Here is a 17,026-nt window from a genome sequence, read left to right as displayed (position 1 = left end):
AAGCTTAAATTCGTGTTAATCTAACTGCACTGTGCAATTTACAGTAGCTATTACAGTGAAAGACTTACATGCTATTGTTTGAGGAGAGTGAACTTAAACATGTATTAATAAACCAATTAGGCACATTTGGGCAGTCTTGATACAACATTTTGAACAGAAACGCAATGGTTCATTGGATCAGTCCAATAAATTGTAAAATGCACTGCTGCCATCTAGTGGCCAAAATCTAAATTGCGCCTGGGCTGGAATAATACATTATGGCCATTCTCTTACATTTCAAAGATGATGGTACATCTTTGTATTATCTTTTACCAGATCCAATGTGTTATATTCTCCTACATATATTTCACATTTCCACAAACTTTTGTGTTTCCTTTCAAATGGTACCAATAATGCATATCCTTGCTTCAGGGCCTGAGCTACAGGCAGTTAGATTTGGGTACGTCATTTTAGGCGAAAATTGAAAAAAGGGCTAATCCTTAAGAACAAATTCTTATTTACAATGACGGCCAAACCCGGACGACGGGCCAATTGTGCGCCGCCCTATGGGACTCCCAATCACGGCCGGTTGTGATACAGCCTGGATTCGAATCAGGGTGTCTGTAGTGACGCCTCTAGCACTGAGATGCAGTGCCTTAGACTGCTGCGCCACTAGGGAGCCCAATCAACCAATCAAATGTATTTATAAAGCCCTTTTTACATCAGCAGATGTTACAAAGTGCTATACAGAAACCCAGCCTAAAACTCTAAACAGCAAGCAATGTAGAAGCATAGTGGCTAGGGAAAAATCCCTAGAAAGGCAGGAACCTAGGAAGAAACCTAAAGAGGAACCAGGCTGAGGGGTGGCCAGTCCTGGAGATTATAAGAGTACATGGCCATTAAGGCCAGATTGTTCTTCAAGATGTTCAAACGTTCATAGATGACCAGCAGGGTCAAATAATAATCACAGTGGTTGTACAGGGTGCAACAGGTCAGTACCTCAGGAGTAAATGTCAGTTGGTTTATCATAGCTGAGCATTCAGAGGTCGAAACAGCAGGTGCGGTAGAGAGAGAGAGGGTCGAAAACAGCAGGCCAGGGACAAGGTATCCCGTCTGGTGAAACAGGTCAGGGTTCCATAGCCGCAGGCAGAACAGTTGAAACTGGAGCAGCAGCACAACCAGGTGGAATGGGGGCAGCCAGGAGTCATCAGGCCAGGTAGTCCTGAGGCTCAGATCCTCCGGGAGAGGAGGAAGAAAGGGAGAGCGAGATAATTAGAGGGAACATACTTAAATTCACACAGGACACCAGATAAGACAGGAGAATTACACCAGATATAACACTGACCCTAGCCCCCCGGCACATAAACTATTGCAGCATAGATACTGAAGGCTGAGACAGGGTTGGGTCGGGGGACACTGTGGCCCCATCCGACGATACCCCCAGACAGGGCCAAGCAGACAGGATATAATCCCAGCCCCCACACCACTAGAGGGATATCAACAGACAACCAATTTACTACCCTGAGACAAGGCTGAGTTTAGCCCACAAAGATCTCCTCCACAGCACAAGGACAAGGGGGCGCAAAACCGGACAGGAAGATCACGTCTGTGACTCAACCCACTCAAGTGACGCACCCCTCCTAGGGACGGCATGGAAGAGCACTAGTAAGCCAGTGACTCAGCCCCCGTAATAGGGTCAGAGGCCGAGAATCCCTGTGGAGAGAAGGGAGCTGGCCAGGCAGAGACAGCAAGGGCGGTTTGTTGCTCCAGTACCTTGTCGTTTACCTTCGCACCCCTGGGCCAGACTACACTCAATCATAGGACCTACTGAAGAGATGAGTCTTCAGTAAAGACTTAAAGGTCGAGACCGAGTGTACGTCTCACATGGATTGGCAGACCGTTCCATAAAAATGTTGATCTATAGGAGAAAGCCCTGCCTCCAGCTGTTTACTTAGAAATTCTAGGGACAATAAGGAGGCCTGAGTCTTGTAACCATAGCGTATGTGTAGGTATGTGCGGCAGGACCAAATCGGAGAGATAGGTAGTAGCAAGCCTTTGTAGGTTAGCAGCAAAACCTTGAAATCAGCCCTAGCCTTAACAGGAAACCAGTGTAGAGAGGCTAGCACTGGAGTAATGTGATCAAATTTTGGGGTTCTCGTCAAGATTCTAGCAGCCTGGTTTAGCACTAACTGAAGTTTATTTAGTGCTTCTTCCAGGTATCCAGAGAGTAGAGCATTGCAGTAGTCTAATCTAGAAGTGTCAAATCATGGATGGATTAGTTTATCTACTATACATCAGTTTTGGACAAAAAGTTTCAGATTTTTGCAATGTTACGAAGATTGTAATCTAGTTTTAAATATTCAATTAGGATTGTTGAGGTCAACCGCCTGTATTCAATGGAGAGAGACGCTATACTACTAGCCTCATGTCATGAATATGCATAGCCATCTCGAGACAAGTCAGACATAAAGTAATTTTTTCTCAAAGTTGCCGGGATGTCATGTGTCCTACTTATATCAGTACACTCAAAACAATTTAAGATTACGAAACGTATATTCGATCAAATTAACCTCACATAGCAAATAAGCCATTAATTATTTTGTTTACAAAACTTGACACTCTCATTGACCCCCATACAAAAACTTCTCGCTTGGTGGGCGAAACAACGAAAAAACGCCACCTGCTGGAGGGAGACAGCTTCTCCGCCGATTTGGGCCTCTCTTCCTCTTCGTCTCTGACAGTCCCATACAATACAGTCTGTGGGGCGGGGATAGAAAGAGCGGCTTGGGAAATGTACTACCAATCACAGCCGCTAGGAGCTAGGCTATACTTTCTCCCTGGCTACACATGGCAGTCCTGACTGGCAGTCCGGCTGTTTTTTTTTATTATGGGTCAAATGTTGAGAGAAAGAAAAATTTCAGAGCTTAGTAAAAAAAAATCGTAGTTCACTTTTTATGATGAGTGTGACTTATTGTAAGCAAATTTGATATATATATGATGTGTTTACTAGCCTATATCCTTCACATAGCCTTCTGGTTATTCAAATGGATTCCCCTTTATGTGGATAATGCATGGTGCTGACAAAACTAGCTTGATATCACTTTAGTTTAATCATATCATGTGTAAACTTGTCCAGTTACTCTTTAACTCTTCTGTTCTAAGGGGGGTGTTCTTCAAGAAACAACATCTCATTGTAGTTATTGGATTAACGTCTAATGCACCTGTCTATGTAGATATTGTTGTTTATTTTTAACTGGACTACTAGAACAACTATTGATTCAAACATCTTACAAATTTAAGCATTTGTAGGTATTATGTAGGCTTTTGAAATCAGTTATTCAATGCTTCACTTTCAAATGTGGGATTTTTTCAATTATTTACTGAATAGCATAGATTAATTGGACCAATTGGATGAATTGTAAAAGTGTAACAGTCTAGCCTCAAAAATCTGTCCTCAAAATAAAATAACGGCTACACAATATGTCTTTGCAATTTTCCCTTTAAATAACTTGCAGAATCTCCTTCCCTCCGTTTGCTCCAGAGCAGCTCTCGTTTGGCCAGAAGAAAACCGTAGCGGATATCAATGGATTTACTCTATGAGATCACACACCTATCGGGATAGCATCCACATTTACTACGGGTTCATAATGTTTCTGAAAGAACGTAAGTAGGGTGCTTTGCAACTCGTTAAATAATGATAAAAGGGAACGGTTCATTATAGACTGTCGATGGGCGTATGGTCTGTTCAAGTCAGCAATTGAACCTTGGGAGCGTATAATGCAGCAAATGAATTGCTACAATGTTGTTATTCACAGCGATGGAAACATTATTACTATGGGAATGATATTATAGGATTATAATTAATATATATATATATATAGTTTAGCGCAGCAGTGTGTCATTGATCAATTATGTAGACTGCCTGATTTAGTCACGATGATGGAGCTACAGTATCAGGCGCTCAAGTGCATCCTCGGTCAAGTTCCGACTCAGACAGATCCAGACTCAGCAAGAATATCGGGTTGTCATATTTGTCCTTGTCAAAATTCCATCACGTGTGCATGTCGTACAGTAACTACTAGCGCATTTAAAATACCAAGGGCAGATGTGTCATCATGGGCCATGAGGCCACCTGAACCTTGCAAAAGATGGAGTGCACTGCGGGGTGGTCACTCTCTCTGTTGTGGGTCTTTCATTTAGGCTACCGTTGTAGTTACGGGCCACCATGTCACGATTGATTTTCGGACTTCACTAGTTTTTGTTAAAAGGATAGGCTTACAAAAGTAGAACTTGATAATTCCTACATGCTGTCCGACAGAGGAGGCACTATGATCAATGTATAAAGGTGTATTATAAACTGGGTGGTTCGAGCCCTGAATGTTGATTGGCTGATTGCCGTGCTATATCAGACCATATAACACAGGTATGACAAAACATTTATTTTTACTGCTCTAATTACGTTGGTAAAGAGTTTATAATAGCAATAAGGCTTGTGTTTGTGATATATGTTTGTGATATATGGCCAATAGCCGTGGTATATTGGCCATATACCACACCCCCTCAGGCCTTATTGCTTAAATAACTAAGGAATAGCCTAGTGAGCCAAGACTTTACAAAATCCAACTAAACTTGAAATAGGCTACAGTGTTTCAATGTTTAACAAAGTATAGGAAGATCGATAGGTTAAGTATATCCTAAATAGAGTTTATGATTTTTTTCAGGTGGCTCAACTGTCCCCTGCCTTACCAATAGGCTACGGTGGCCATTGTCCCATTGCCTAGAAGCTGTCTTGCCTGTCCATTGCTTGTCTTTAGTTTATAATAGCCTAAATGGTGTACGCCTGTAGCCTTCATGTAGTAACTGTAATATGACTAGTAACATGATAGGTAGTCATCACTGAGATCAAGGTCACTCATGTAGCACTAAACTTGTACTTGAACTGAGACAATTAATGTTGATGCAGTTATGCAAATACAGTAGAGCTGTACATTCTTCACAGTTGAAGATATAGTAAAGGTTATCTGAAAGGAAACGGATATTCAAAACGTCATGTATTTGTATGTCACTGAGGAGGGTCAGAATGTGGAAACAGTCAGCCATGGTGAGTAGAGGTCACATATACAGCTGTGGGATCTTAATTTGATCACCCTGTTGAATGAGAACTTTCCTGTAAATGCAGGACATTTTAATCTTGTAGTGTATTTGATGTTTAAAAAGGCTTCTGAAGTTTGTAATTTCCACTTTCTCTTACAAAAAAATGTTTCAACCCCTGCAAAAATGTCCATTAATTATAAAACACATAATAATTCACATTTTCTGTTGCTGCAGGATTATTTTCCTGCTGTAGCAAACTGTCTCAAATTAAGATTCTACAACTGTATTTGATATGACAGACTAAGAATTCAAATGGCCAGTTTGTAGCGAGTTTTTGAAATGGAAATATAATGGGAAAAAGACTGCTGACAACCGCAGGCATCACATATAAAAATCAATGGCTCAATTGAATCAAGTGACCCTTTCTATTCTTAGCAATGGATCACATTTTTTTCCACTCTCTGAAAAATGCTGTTTGTATTGATATGAGTACAGAGCTTCCCGACAATGACAGGGCCTTTAAAAACACAATCATCATTGTTTGTGTTCCTGATGGAGGGCATTATATTGCTGAGTCACCTCAAGATTCTCTGTGCTTATGCTGATGCAGAGATATTCTGCTTCATATTTCAATTGGCTTGTGTCGTTTCCTGACATTTTTTTCTGCAAATACAATGTTAGCAAATTAGCTCATTGTAATTCAACAGATTTATTGATAATCTATATTATACATTGATGTACTGTAAGTATGACAGAGCTGTATACAGGACTTGTCCTCTTGGAACAGTGACACTAGACCAGTGATTGGTAAGAGGCAGAATTTAGAGGGACAGATAAACAGAAATGTACAGTCTACAGAGATATTAGTTGCCATACATTTCCAATTCCACCCACATATTGTAAACATGTTAGGCTGGGAGAGTAGCCAGAAGGGAATGTACTATATTTCTATAGAGATACACAGGAAATATTATTTTAGTGCTGCAAGGTGGATCTGCTAGGGAGTATATGTCTGAACTGCTGAGGTGAGGGGCTTTCTGGTTGTGTCTAGGCTCTATACAGCGCATTCAGAAAGTATTTACACCCCTTGACTTTTTCCAAATTTTGTTGTGTTACAGCCAGAATTTAAAATGTATTCAATTGAAATGTTGTGTCACTGTCCACAATAATACCCCATGATGCCAAGGTGGAATTATGTTTTATTTTATTTTAAGTATTCAACCCTTTTGTTATGGCAAGCCTAAATATGTTCAGGAGTAAAGATTTGCTTAACAAGTCACATAATATTTTTACATTTTAGTCATTTAGCAGACACTCTTATCCAGAGCGACTTACAGTAGTGAATGCATACATTTCATAAATGTTTTTTCTGTACTGGTCCCCCGTGGGAATCGAACCCACAACCCTGGCATTGCAAACATCATGCTCTACCAACTGAGCCACACGGGACCTAATATGTTGCATGGAATCTGTGTGCATGCAATAATAGTGTTTAACATGATTTTTGAATGACTACCTCATCTCTGTACCCACACATACAATTATCAGTAAGGTCTCTCAGTCGAATAATTATTTTCAAACACAGATTAAGCCACAAAGACCAGGGTGGTTTTCTAATGCCTCGCCAAGAAGGGCACCTAAGGGCCTCCCGGGGGGCGCTGTGGTCTAAGGCACTGCATCGCAGTGCTAGCTGTGCCACCAGAGATTCTGGGTTCGAGCCCAGGCTCTGTCGCAGCCAGCCGCGACCGGGAGGCCCATGGGGCGGCGCACAATTGGCCCAGCGTCGTTAGGGAGGGATATCCTTGTCGTGCACTAGTGACTCCTGTGGCGGGCCAGGTGCAGTGCACGCTGACCAGGTCGCCAGGTGTATGGTGTTTCCTCTATTGGGTTGGGTTGGGTTGGGTTGGGTTGGGTTGGGTTGGGTTGGGTTTCGGAGGATGCATGGCTCTTGACCTTTGCCTCCCGAGTCCATACAGGGGTTGCAGCGATGAGACAAGACTGTAACTACTACCAATTGGATACCATGAAAAAAGGGGGTAAAAAAAGGGCACCTATTGGTAGATGGGTGAAATGACATTGAATATCCCTTTGAGTATGGTGAAGTTATTCATTACACTTTGGATGGTCTATCAAGTCACTACAAAGATACAGGTGTCCTTCCTAACTCAGTTGCCGGAGAGGAAGGAAACCATTCAGGGATTTTACCATGAGGCCAATGGTGACTTTAAAATGGTTACAGAGTTTAATGGGTGTGATAGGAGAAAATTGTGGATGGATCAACAACATTGTAGTTACTCCGCAATACTAACCTAAATGACAGAGTGAAAATATTCCAAAATATGCATCCTGTTTGCAAAAGGCACTAAAGTAAAACTGCTATAAATTGGCTAATATATTTACTTTATGTCCTGAATACAAATCATTATGTTTGGGGCAAATTCAACACATCACTGAGTACCACTCTTCATATTTTCAAGCATAGTGGTGGCTGCATCATGTTATGAGTATGCTTCTCATCGGCAAGGACAAGGGAGTTTTTAGGATAAAAAGAAACGGAATATAACTAAGCACAGGCAAAATCCAACCGGAAAACCTGTTTCAGTCTGCTTTTCAACAGACACTGGGAGATACATTCACCTTTCAGCAGGACAATAACCTAAAACACAAGGCCAAATATATACTGGAGTTGCTTACCAAGACGACATTGAATGTTCCCAAGTGGTCTAGTTACAATTTTGACTTAAATCGGCTTGAAAATCTATGGCAAGACTTGAAAATGGCAATCTAGCAATGATCAACAAACAACTGGATAGAGCTTGAAGAATTTTAAAAAGAATAATGTGCAAATAGTGTACAATCCAGGTGTGAAAATCTCTTAGAAACTTACCCAGAAAGACTCAGACCTGTAATCCCTTCCAAAGGTGATTCTGACATGTAATTGACTCAGGGGTGTGAATACTTATGCAAATTAGATATTTCTGTATTTAATTTTGAATACATTTGAAAACATTTCTAAAAACATGTTTTCGCTTTGTCATTATGGGGTATTGTGTGTAGATGGGTGAGAAAAACATTTAATCCATTTTGAATTCGGGCTGTAACAAAACCAATTGTGGAATAAGTCAAGGGGTATGAATACTTTCTGAAGGCACACCAAAAATATATACCAATTTCCTCTGTAAGCAGAAGCATTACCCTTCATTGCTCATCATAACATTGTAGTACAAACATTGCGATATTTTGTCGACCAGGTTTTACAAACTATCAAGTACTATACAACAAAATAATAATTAATGAGTGGTTGATGAAATTCCCACTTCTTGGCCTGTAGAATTTAGCACGGTGTGTGAGTGAGTGAGTGTGGGCTAAGATGCTCAGTAAAAAATCATCCAAAGGTGTGTACCACCAGGCTCAGCTCTCTCTGCCTGCTGAGATAGATAACGTTCTCTCTAGCCAGTGGTACGCACAGGAAGTTGAGAACAGGGATTATCTAGTCACAACATGATGACAGGAGACTCAGATGGCCTTACAAGACCAGGCACACAGGCCCATCAATGCTGCTGAGTGGATCAAGAGTTGACATCTTCTGATGTGGGGAACCTCCTTCATGGTTACGTTACTGACTCTACAGGACATATGTGTGTACCCATTGGCTATACAGGACTACGCTACAGATAGAGGACGAGTGAAGACCCTTTTGAGGGATGACAGACCTGGAGGCATCGACAGTGGGGGAACCCCCTCCCCCATATATGATCTTCCTCCTGGTCTTCTTCTTCTTCATCACTGGCCTCCTGGGCTTTCTGGTCTGCCACCTGCTGAAGAAGAAGGGCTATCGTTGCAGGACTGGGGAGGAGGAGGACGATGACGAGTGTGAGCAGAAACTGGGACCAGACAAGGATGGTAGGTATCTACCAGGATCTGTCAGTGTGTTTATATATACTGTATATTGGCTTTTGATTTATCCATTGATGTCAAATCAAGTCTTATTGGTCACATATTTAGCAGATGTTATGGCAGGTGTAGCGAAATGCTTGTGTTCTTAGCTCTGACAGTGTAGTAGTATCTAATAATTCACAACAATACACACATCTAAAAGTATAAGAATGGAATTAAGAAATTTATATATATATATTTGTTTTAACAAATAAAAATGTTGGAATGGCAATGATTAAAATACAGTAGAATAGAATACAGTATCCAGAGGTGGGACCAAGTCATTGTTTTACAAGTCGCAGGTAAGTCACAAGTAAGTCTCAAGTAAGTCTCAAGTAAGTCTCAAGTAAGTCTCAAGTAAGTCTCAAGTAAGTCTCAAGTAAGTCTCAAGTAAGTCTCAAGTAAGTCTCAAGTAAGTCTCAAGTAAGTCTCAAGTCTTAGCACTCAAGTCCCAAGTCAAGTCTCAAGTCAAGACCAACAAGTCTCAAGTCCTAAACTTTGAGTTTCGAGTCCTAAACAAGTCATAATGTGCTCTTCACCAAATGTAATACCATTTCATATTTTTAACAAGAGTAATAGTCAGTATATTACATTTACGCAAATCATGAATGCTTTTAAAAATATATTTATTATTTTCCAAATAAAAACTTTATATTTCCATGGAAATGTTCACCCCATGTTCACACACAGTGTGTGTGTGTGTGTGGTTACAGTAGGCAAACATATGTCAATGGCTTTAGGACCAGCAGTAACATCAGGCAGGATTTAGGCTACCAACTGCCTAGCCAGTTGTAGCTCAATCTTGGGTGCAATGATCACGTTCCCACACTGACTGACTGTGTGGAGGCTCATTGATTTAACGTTACGTTAGCCAACATGCTACACTAGCAAAGTTATGAATGATATAGCTGTCGGCTATATTAGCCACGACGTACCGTTCTTTGTGCAGCTTCAAATGTCGAACGAAGTTGGTGCGCCTCCTTCTGTCATTTTCTTCTCGCATGTTTTGCAAGTTGCAATATGTTTTTTGTTGATACAGCATAGTCTTTATATCCGAAAATAATAATTTTGGGTGTCATCTTTCCAAGCGCTCCATCTGAATTCACCCGCCGACGTTCCTGCCACGCGCAACTTTTTCTCAGCTGGCACAATTTGATTGGCTGCTGTCCGATTCAAACTGTAATCCATAAAATGAAGAGTTGAAGCGATGCACACTTTTTTTAATAGCATCATTTTTAATATTTGGGCTTGGGGAGGGTATCAAGTCAGTTCGAGTCAAAAGGCTCAAGTCCAAGTTAAATCACGAGTCATTGGTGTTAAAGTCAAAGTCGAGTTGCAAGTCGTCATATTTGTGACTCTAGTCTGACTCGAGTCCAAGTCATGTGACTCGAGTCCACACCTCTGGTATATACATATGAAATTAGTAAAGCAGTATGTTAACATTATTAAAGTGACTAGTATTCTATTATTAAAGTGACCAGTGATTCCATGTCTATGTACATGGGGCAGCAGCCTCTAAGATGCAGCGTTAAGTAGCCAGGTGGTAGCCGCGAAGGCTATTTAACAGTCTGATGGCCTTGAGATAGAAGTTGTTTTTCAGTCTCTAGGTCCCAGCTTTGATGCACCTGTACTGACCTCGCCTTCTAGATGGTAATGGGGTGAACAGGCCATGGCTCGGGTGGTTGTTGTCCATGATGATCTTTTTGGCCTTCCTGTGACACCGGGTGCTGTAGGTGTCCTAGAGGGCAGGCAGTGTGCACCCAGTGATGCGATGTGCAGACCTCACTACTCTCTGGAGAGCCTTACAGTTGGGGGGCGGTGCAGTTGCCGTACCAGGTGGTGATACAGCCTGACAGGATGCTCTCAATTGTGCATCTGTAAAAGTCTGTGAGGGTCTTAGGGGCCAAGCCAAATTTCTTCAGCCTCCTGAGTTTGAAGATCCGCTGTTGCGCCGCCTTCACCACGCTGTCTGTGTGGGTGGACCATTTCAGTTTGTCAGTGATGTGTATGCCGAGGAACTTGAAGCTTTCCACCTTCTCCCCTGCGGTCCCGTCAATGTGGATAAGGGTGTGCTCCCTCTGCTGTTTCCTGAAGTCCACGATCAGCTCCTTCATTTTGTTTACGTTGAGGGAGAGGATATTTTCCTGGCACCACTCCACCAGGGCCCTCACCTCCTCCCTGTAGACTGTTTTGTCATTGTTGGTAATCAGGCCTGTCGTCTGCAAACTTGATGATTGAGTTGGAGGCATGCGTGGCCATGCAGTCATGGGTGAACAGGGAGTACAGGAGGGGGCTTAGCATGCACCCTTGTGGGGCCCCTGTGTTGAGGACCAGCGAAGTGGAGGTGTTGTTTCCTTCCTTCACAACCTGGGGGCGGGTCGTCAGGAAGTCCAGGACCCAGTTGCACAGGACAGGGTTCAGACCTAGGGCCCCAAGCTTAATGATGAGCTTGGAGGGTACTATGGTGTTTAAGGCTAAGCTATAGTCAATGAACAGAATGAGAGCCCACAGTCCTTGGGACCAGTGGCACTGTGTTATCCTCAAAGCGGGAAAATAAGGTGTTTATGTAACCAATGTGAAATGGCTAGTTAGTTAGCGGTGGTGCGCGCTAATAGCGTTTCAATCGGTGACGTCACTCGCTCTGAGACTTGAAGTAGGGTTTCCCCTTGCGTTGCAAGGGCCGTGGCTTTTGTGGCGCGATGGGTAACGATGCTTCGTGGGTGTCTAGTTGTTGATGCGTGCAAGGGTCCCTGGTTCGAGCCCGGGTTGGGGCGAAGAGAGGGATGGAACCTACACTGTTACATTGATGCTGTTGACCCAGATAATTGGTTGCTGCGGAAAAGGAGGAGGTCAAAGGGGGGGTGAGTGTAACCGATGTGAAATGGCTAGTTAGTTAGCGGTGGTGCGCGCTAATAGTGTTTCAATCAGTGACGTCACTCGCTCTGAGACTTGAAGTAGGGTTTCCCCTTGCGTTGCAAGGGCCGTGGCGTTTGTGGCGCGATGGGTAACGATGCTTCGTGGGTGTCAGTTGTTGATGTGTGCAAGGGTCCCTGGTTCGAGTCCGGGTTGGGGCGAAGAGAGGGACGGAACCTACACTGTTACATTTAGCTTGTCCGGGAGCAACACATCGGTGTCCGCGACATGGCTGGTTTTCCCTTTGTAACCCGTGGTTATCTGTTGACCCTACCACATACATCTCGTGTCTGAGCCGTTGAATTGCGACTCCACTTTTTCTCTGTACTGACGTTTTGCCTGTTTGATTGCCTTACGGAGGGAATTACTACATTGTTTGTATTTGACCAAATTCCCAGTCACCTTGCCATGATTAAATGTGGTGGTTCGCGTTTTCAGTTTTGCCTGAATGCTGCCGTCTATCCACGGTTTCTGGTTTGGGTAGGTTTTAGTAGTCACAATGGGAACAACAGCAGAGTCAGGGATATGGCTTGGAGAAGCTAAGTGTCCATGATTGATTTTTTGGCAGATACAAGTGGTATATGTGACGTTTTTCGGACATGTCTGTCTTTATCCAAAGGCCCTTGGCCATTTACCAAGCAGGAAACTGTACTCTTTAGGTTAGAGGATGTTATTTCAGCTTGAATTAAATTCAGTCCAATATAAACACTGAACACTCATGAAGAAGTAATATTTCCCATATTGAATTAGTATTTATTTAATGGGTACTTGAAAACCATGGGCCTCAGTGGAAGTAAACAACTTTAAAGGAAGTAGAATCTCTTGAAAGCATACAAACAAACAGAAATATGCTCCTTTCATTGAACTAAGGAAAAACGGTCCAGGTCAATAACTTTGAGAATTTCCTTTAATAATCTTAAATTATGATGAAGCACGCTTGGGGGCAAGCTGCTTCGTCAGACAAGCTTTCATATATTACAGATGATGAAGAAGAGGACAATCAAGACACCGTTGAACAAATCCTGAAGTGCATCATTGAAAATGAAGGCAATAACTTAATAGATACTACATTTTGTCAATACTTTTGGCACTTAAATACTGCAATTTAAATTGTGCTTAGCAAAAGTGTGTAATGTTTGTGTTCTACCTTCTAGCTAACATGGAAGCCTTCAAGGATATGCTAGGAAAACAGGATATATGTCAACATCATGATCCTAGGTACGTATTGCTAAGATCAACTTTTCTTTTGCTTAGTTATAATGTCTTTTTGTGTAAGTAGATTTACATTCACCTCGTCTTACTCCAGCGTGTTATTATCACCCTTGGCGAAAGTATTTTCGTGCAGAGCTAAGGTAAACAAGCACCTTACTCCATAACAGCACCAACTCCTCTCAAGTAATATAATCCTAGTTTATTTTTCTCTGGAACAAACCAGTTTTTCTGTGGTACATAATGCATATGGTTTAAATGCAGGTCTCCTGTACTGTACTACAGGGGTTCCCCCTGCTTTAGGCTGTTGTGTTTTCAGAGAGGCCACAACAATGGGTGTAGCCTATATTTCTATGTGCCTGTGGCAGTCAGGCAGAGTCTGGAGAAAGTCAGTGTATTGTGTGGCTTGTATTTATGCTGGGACTAGAGGGTAGCTATGGAGTGGGGTGCCCAGCCTCTCTGTTCCTGCGCTATGCAGTGTGTCCTTGGGCTATCTGTCCCATGGGGTCACCTGGCTTAATGTTGTCTTGGTCTCAACAACTCTGTTATGGGATCTAGGCCCGTAACCACAAAGTGTCTGAGTAGGAGTGCTGATCTATGATCTGTCCATACAATCTGATTTATTTTGAACTTAAACTCATACTCTGAGACTCTTTGTGGATACAGGACCTGATCTTTACTGCCTTGTTGTGAGGCAAACAGACAAATAGTCTCCCTACATAGTATGCTACTACTGCACTCTACCAACGTGCTTCTCCTCACATCCATATCAAGCATTCTAGGTAGAGATGATCAAGGGCATTTTAGAGAAGCAAACCCAGTGGTGTGCTGTGATAATATAACTGATGTGCTACTAGTATATTGGAGAGATTTATGCTTGTTAATTAGATACATGTTCTTACTTGGCACCTCTAGGGTGAGGGATTTAGTGTTCCTGTCTGTTTACCAAGATAGTGCTCTCAGACTGACAGCAGCCTACAGGGCCGTGGCGTTCGTTGGTATTCTTCCCACACTCTCCTCTCTCAGCCAGCTACAGCAGCAGTACAGCTACAGGACTCCCCAGAGATGCTGCAGTCCTTATGGGAGGGAGGTCACAGACAGAGGCGGCCAGAGAGGGGAACAGAGAGACTGATGGATCACCCTAGAGACTCTTATTTCACAGGCAGACTACAACAAATATGCTACTATAAACCAGATGCTTAGAAATGGCGTTTAGATGCTTAGAAAGATGTCTTTTGATGTTTTTGCTTAGTCATGGTCTAGAGTGTTTCCTAGACACGCTCCTCGGGACCCCAAGGGGTGCATGTTTTGGTTTTTGCCCTAGCACTACACAGCTGATTCAAATAATCAACTAATCATCGAGCTTTGATTAATTAAATCAGCTGTGTAGTGCTAGGACAAAAACCAAAACACACGCGGTGCACCCCTTGGGGTCCCCAGGACCGAGTTTGGAAATGAAATGGAAAATAAACATGCCTGACTGAATGGGTATTTCATTGTCTTTCCAAAAGATTACTGCGCAAAGAGAGCCTGGGGGGTATTCCACCTCATCACCACACAGTGCACTCTGGCGCTCAGCTCGACCATAAGTCCTGCACACTCTGTGTGCAAGGGCGGTCCAAGAAGGCCCGCCGCCTGAGCCGTGTGCCTCGGACCAATAAGCCGAGAACGCCAGGAGAGAGGAGAGAGTCCACTGTGTTCGCTGTGGGAAGGTGAGTCACACTGAACGGGTGTTTGACAACACAATACATTCATCTTTATTTATTTCATTTGTTTTTGCCAGGTAAACCATTGAGAACACATTTGTAGTCTCTCTTGTCACACTACTTTGTGTTTTCTAACGGGATTTAGGATTCAGAGAATTCAGAGGCCTTTGTGTTTGTGTTAAAGTACTTTACATGTGTACGGTTATGCTATCTAAGGGTTCTCATCGTGGTGATGTACAGTACTATCTGATGTCCGCATACCTACAGGTTCCGAGTCACCCACATGGACAAGAAGGATCAGGGGTCCGGCAACCAGTTGGACCAATCGGAGGCCCTGGATAGTGAGAAAGGGGATGAGGAGGACCCCCAGAGGAAGGAGGGGTACAACCTGCAGAGCATGTTCAAAGACGTCAAAACAGAGACAACAAACGGTGTGGTGGCCACCGCGGCCAAGCGGAAGAAGAGTCTAGTCCTGTTCTCGCTGCGCAGAGGCAGTGATCCAGTGGGGGTCAAAGTGCCACTGAGCCAGCCCGTGGTGGAAGAGGAACCCCTCTTCAATGATCCGTTGAAGACTGCTCCAGTGCAGACCTCCAGCCCTGTGAAGGCCCTGTCGTCCCAGCCCAGCATGGGCTCTGCTGCACCTGACGACACTGAGATGGCCCCTGTTAAGATGTCCCCCACTAGAGTCACTTTTATAGTGTCCCCCACAGAGACTCTCGAACCGGTCTCTCCCAACACGAGTCCAGCAGGAGTTTCCCCCTTAACGCCCCCGGTACAAGAATCCCCCATCACCACCCCAGTACAAGTCACCCCCATGACCCCTGAAATATTCCCACTTACCCCAGGCTCCCCTACTAACCTTGCCCCTAGCCCCTTAAATGTCTCCCCTACCCCTGTACAAACCTCCCCAACCCCTACCCCTGTACAAGCCTCCCCTACCCCTACCCCTGTACAAGCCTCCCCTACCCCTGTACAAACCTCCCCTACCCCTGTACAAGCCTCCCCTACCCCTACCCCTGTACAAACCTCCCCTACCCCTATACAAGTCTCCCCTACCACTGCCTCCTTAAATCTCTCCCCTGCCCTGTCCTCCAGAATGGTGTCCCCCTCCCCTACCTCCTTAAATCTCTCCCCTGCCCTGTCCTCCAGAATGGTGTCCCCCTCCCCTACCTCCTTAAATCTCTCCCCTTCCCTGTCCTCCAGAAAAGTGTCCTCCAATACTACTCCTTTAAATCTCTCCCCCACCCCTACCCCCATGCAAGTCTCCCCTGCCTTGTCGCCCAGAAATGTCTCCCCTGCCCTGTCCTCCAGAAAAGTCTCCCCTGCCCTGTCCCCCAGAAATGTCTCCCCTGCCCTGTCCCCCAGAAATGTCTCCCCTGCCCTGTCCTCCAGAAAAGTCTCCCCTGCCCTGTCCCCCAGAAATGTCTCCCCTGCCCTGTCCTCCAGAAAAGTCTCCCCTGCCCTGTCCCCCAGAAATGTCTCCCCTGCCCTGTCCCCCAGAAATGTCTCCCCTGCCCTGTCCTCCAGAAAAGTCTCCCCTGCCCTGTCCTCCAGAAAAGTCTCCCCTGCCCCCTTAATGGTGTCCCCTATAGCTCCTCATAGCATTCTAAGGAATACTACTACTTTAGTCAAGGTGGACCTAACCTCACCCTCCTCTTCTCCCTTCACGACCTCAGCCACAGCCACCATGAAAGGGCCAGAACACAAGGCAGACAAAGTCTCTCCCACTGTGGCCACTGTGAAACTCTCCCCCACTGTGGACCACATGAAAGTCTCCGCCACCATGACTCCAATAAAAGTGGAAAGTGGAAGCCCTCTAGAGAAGAAGCTGGAGGTGGGTAGTGTTGCCATAGTCAACGCCAGTCCGGACAGTCAGAGGGAAGTCTCTGGGGTGTGTATGGCTGATGTGGTGAAGGGGGAGAAGGAGGACCCTGCTGTGGCTCAGAGCCCCCCAGAGGAGGAGAAGGAGGATGAGGTGGAGATGGAGGACATAAAGAACTGTCGGGTCAGCCAGGAGGAGGAGGGCGTGTCTGTGAAGGAAAAGAGGAGATCAGTACACAGTCAGCACAAGTGGTGAGAAAGAGAGAGAGACACAGAGAGAGAGAGAGAGAGAAAGAAAGAGAGAGAGAGACTGTTCACGCCCAACTGTGACAAGGACAAATGGATATATAGCAATACTACAGAGGTAA

The 17,026-nt window shown here is 44.2% G+C and overlaps 2 protein-coding genes across 2 annotated transcripts in view; one reads left to right on the top strand and one right to left on the bottom strand.

Annotated features, from left to right (window-relative positions):
* Positions 1 to 3,530: 3,530 nt before the first annotated feature.
* Positions 3,531 to 16,914, top strand: LOC115205033 (nascent polypeptide-associated complex subunit alpha, muscle-specific form-like). The gene is made up of 6 exons (XM_029770593.1): positions 3,531 to 3,642; positions 8,735 to 8,976; positions 12,904 to 12,969; positions 13,077 to 13,140; positions 14,643 to 14,843; positions 15,105 to 16,914. Exons 2-6 carry the CDS (start codon positions 8,778 to 8,780, stop codon positions 16,912 to 16,914), a joined length of 2,340 nt encoding a protein of 779 aa, XP_029626453.1. The 5' UTR covers positions 3,531 to 3,642; positions 8,735 to 8,777.
* The window catches only part of LOC115205457 (F-BAR and double SH3 domains protein 1-like), a 28,426-nt gene continuing 28,184 nt past the window's right edge, over positions 16,785 to 17,026 (bottom strand). The window contains exon 8 of the transcript XR_003880617.1: positions 16,785 to 16,867. The gene's annotated coding sequence lies outside the window, so the exon portion shown is untranslated. The remainder of the gene's footprint in view (positions 16,868 to 17,026) is intronic.

The sequence above is a fragment of the Salmo trutta genome, chromosome 13, assembly GCF_901001165.1.
Source record: "Salmo trutta chromosome 13, fSalTru1.1, whole genome shotgun sequence".
NCBI lineage: Eukaryota > Metazoa > Chordata > Actinopteri > Salmoniformes > Salmonidae > Salmo > Salmo trutta.
The sequence above is the reverse complement of the archived record's forward strand: the minus strand, read 5'-3'. Positions and strand labels throughout refer to the sequence as shown.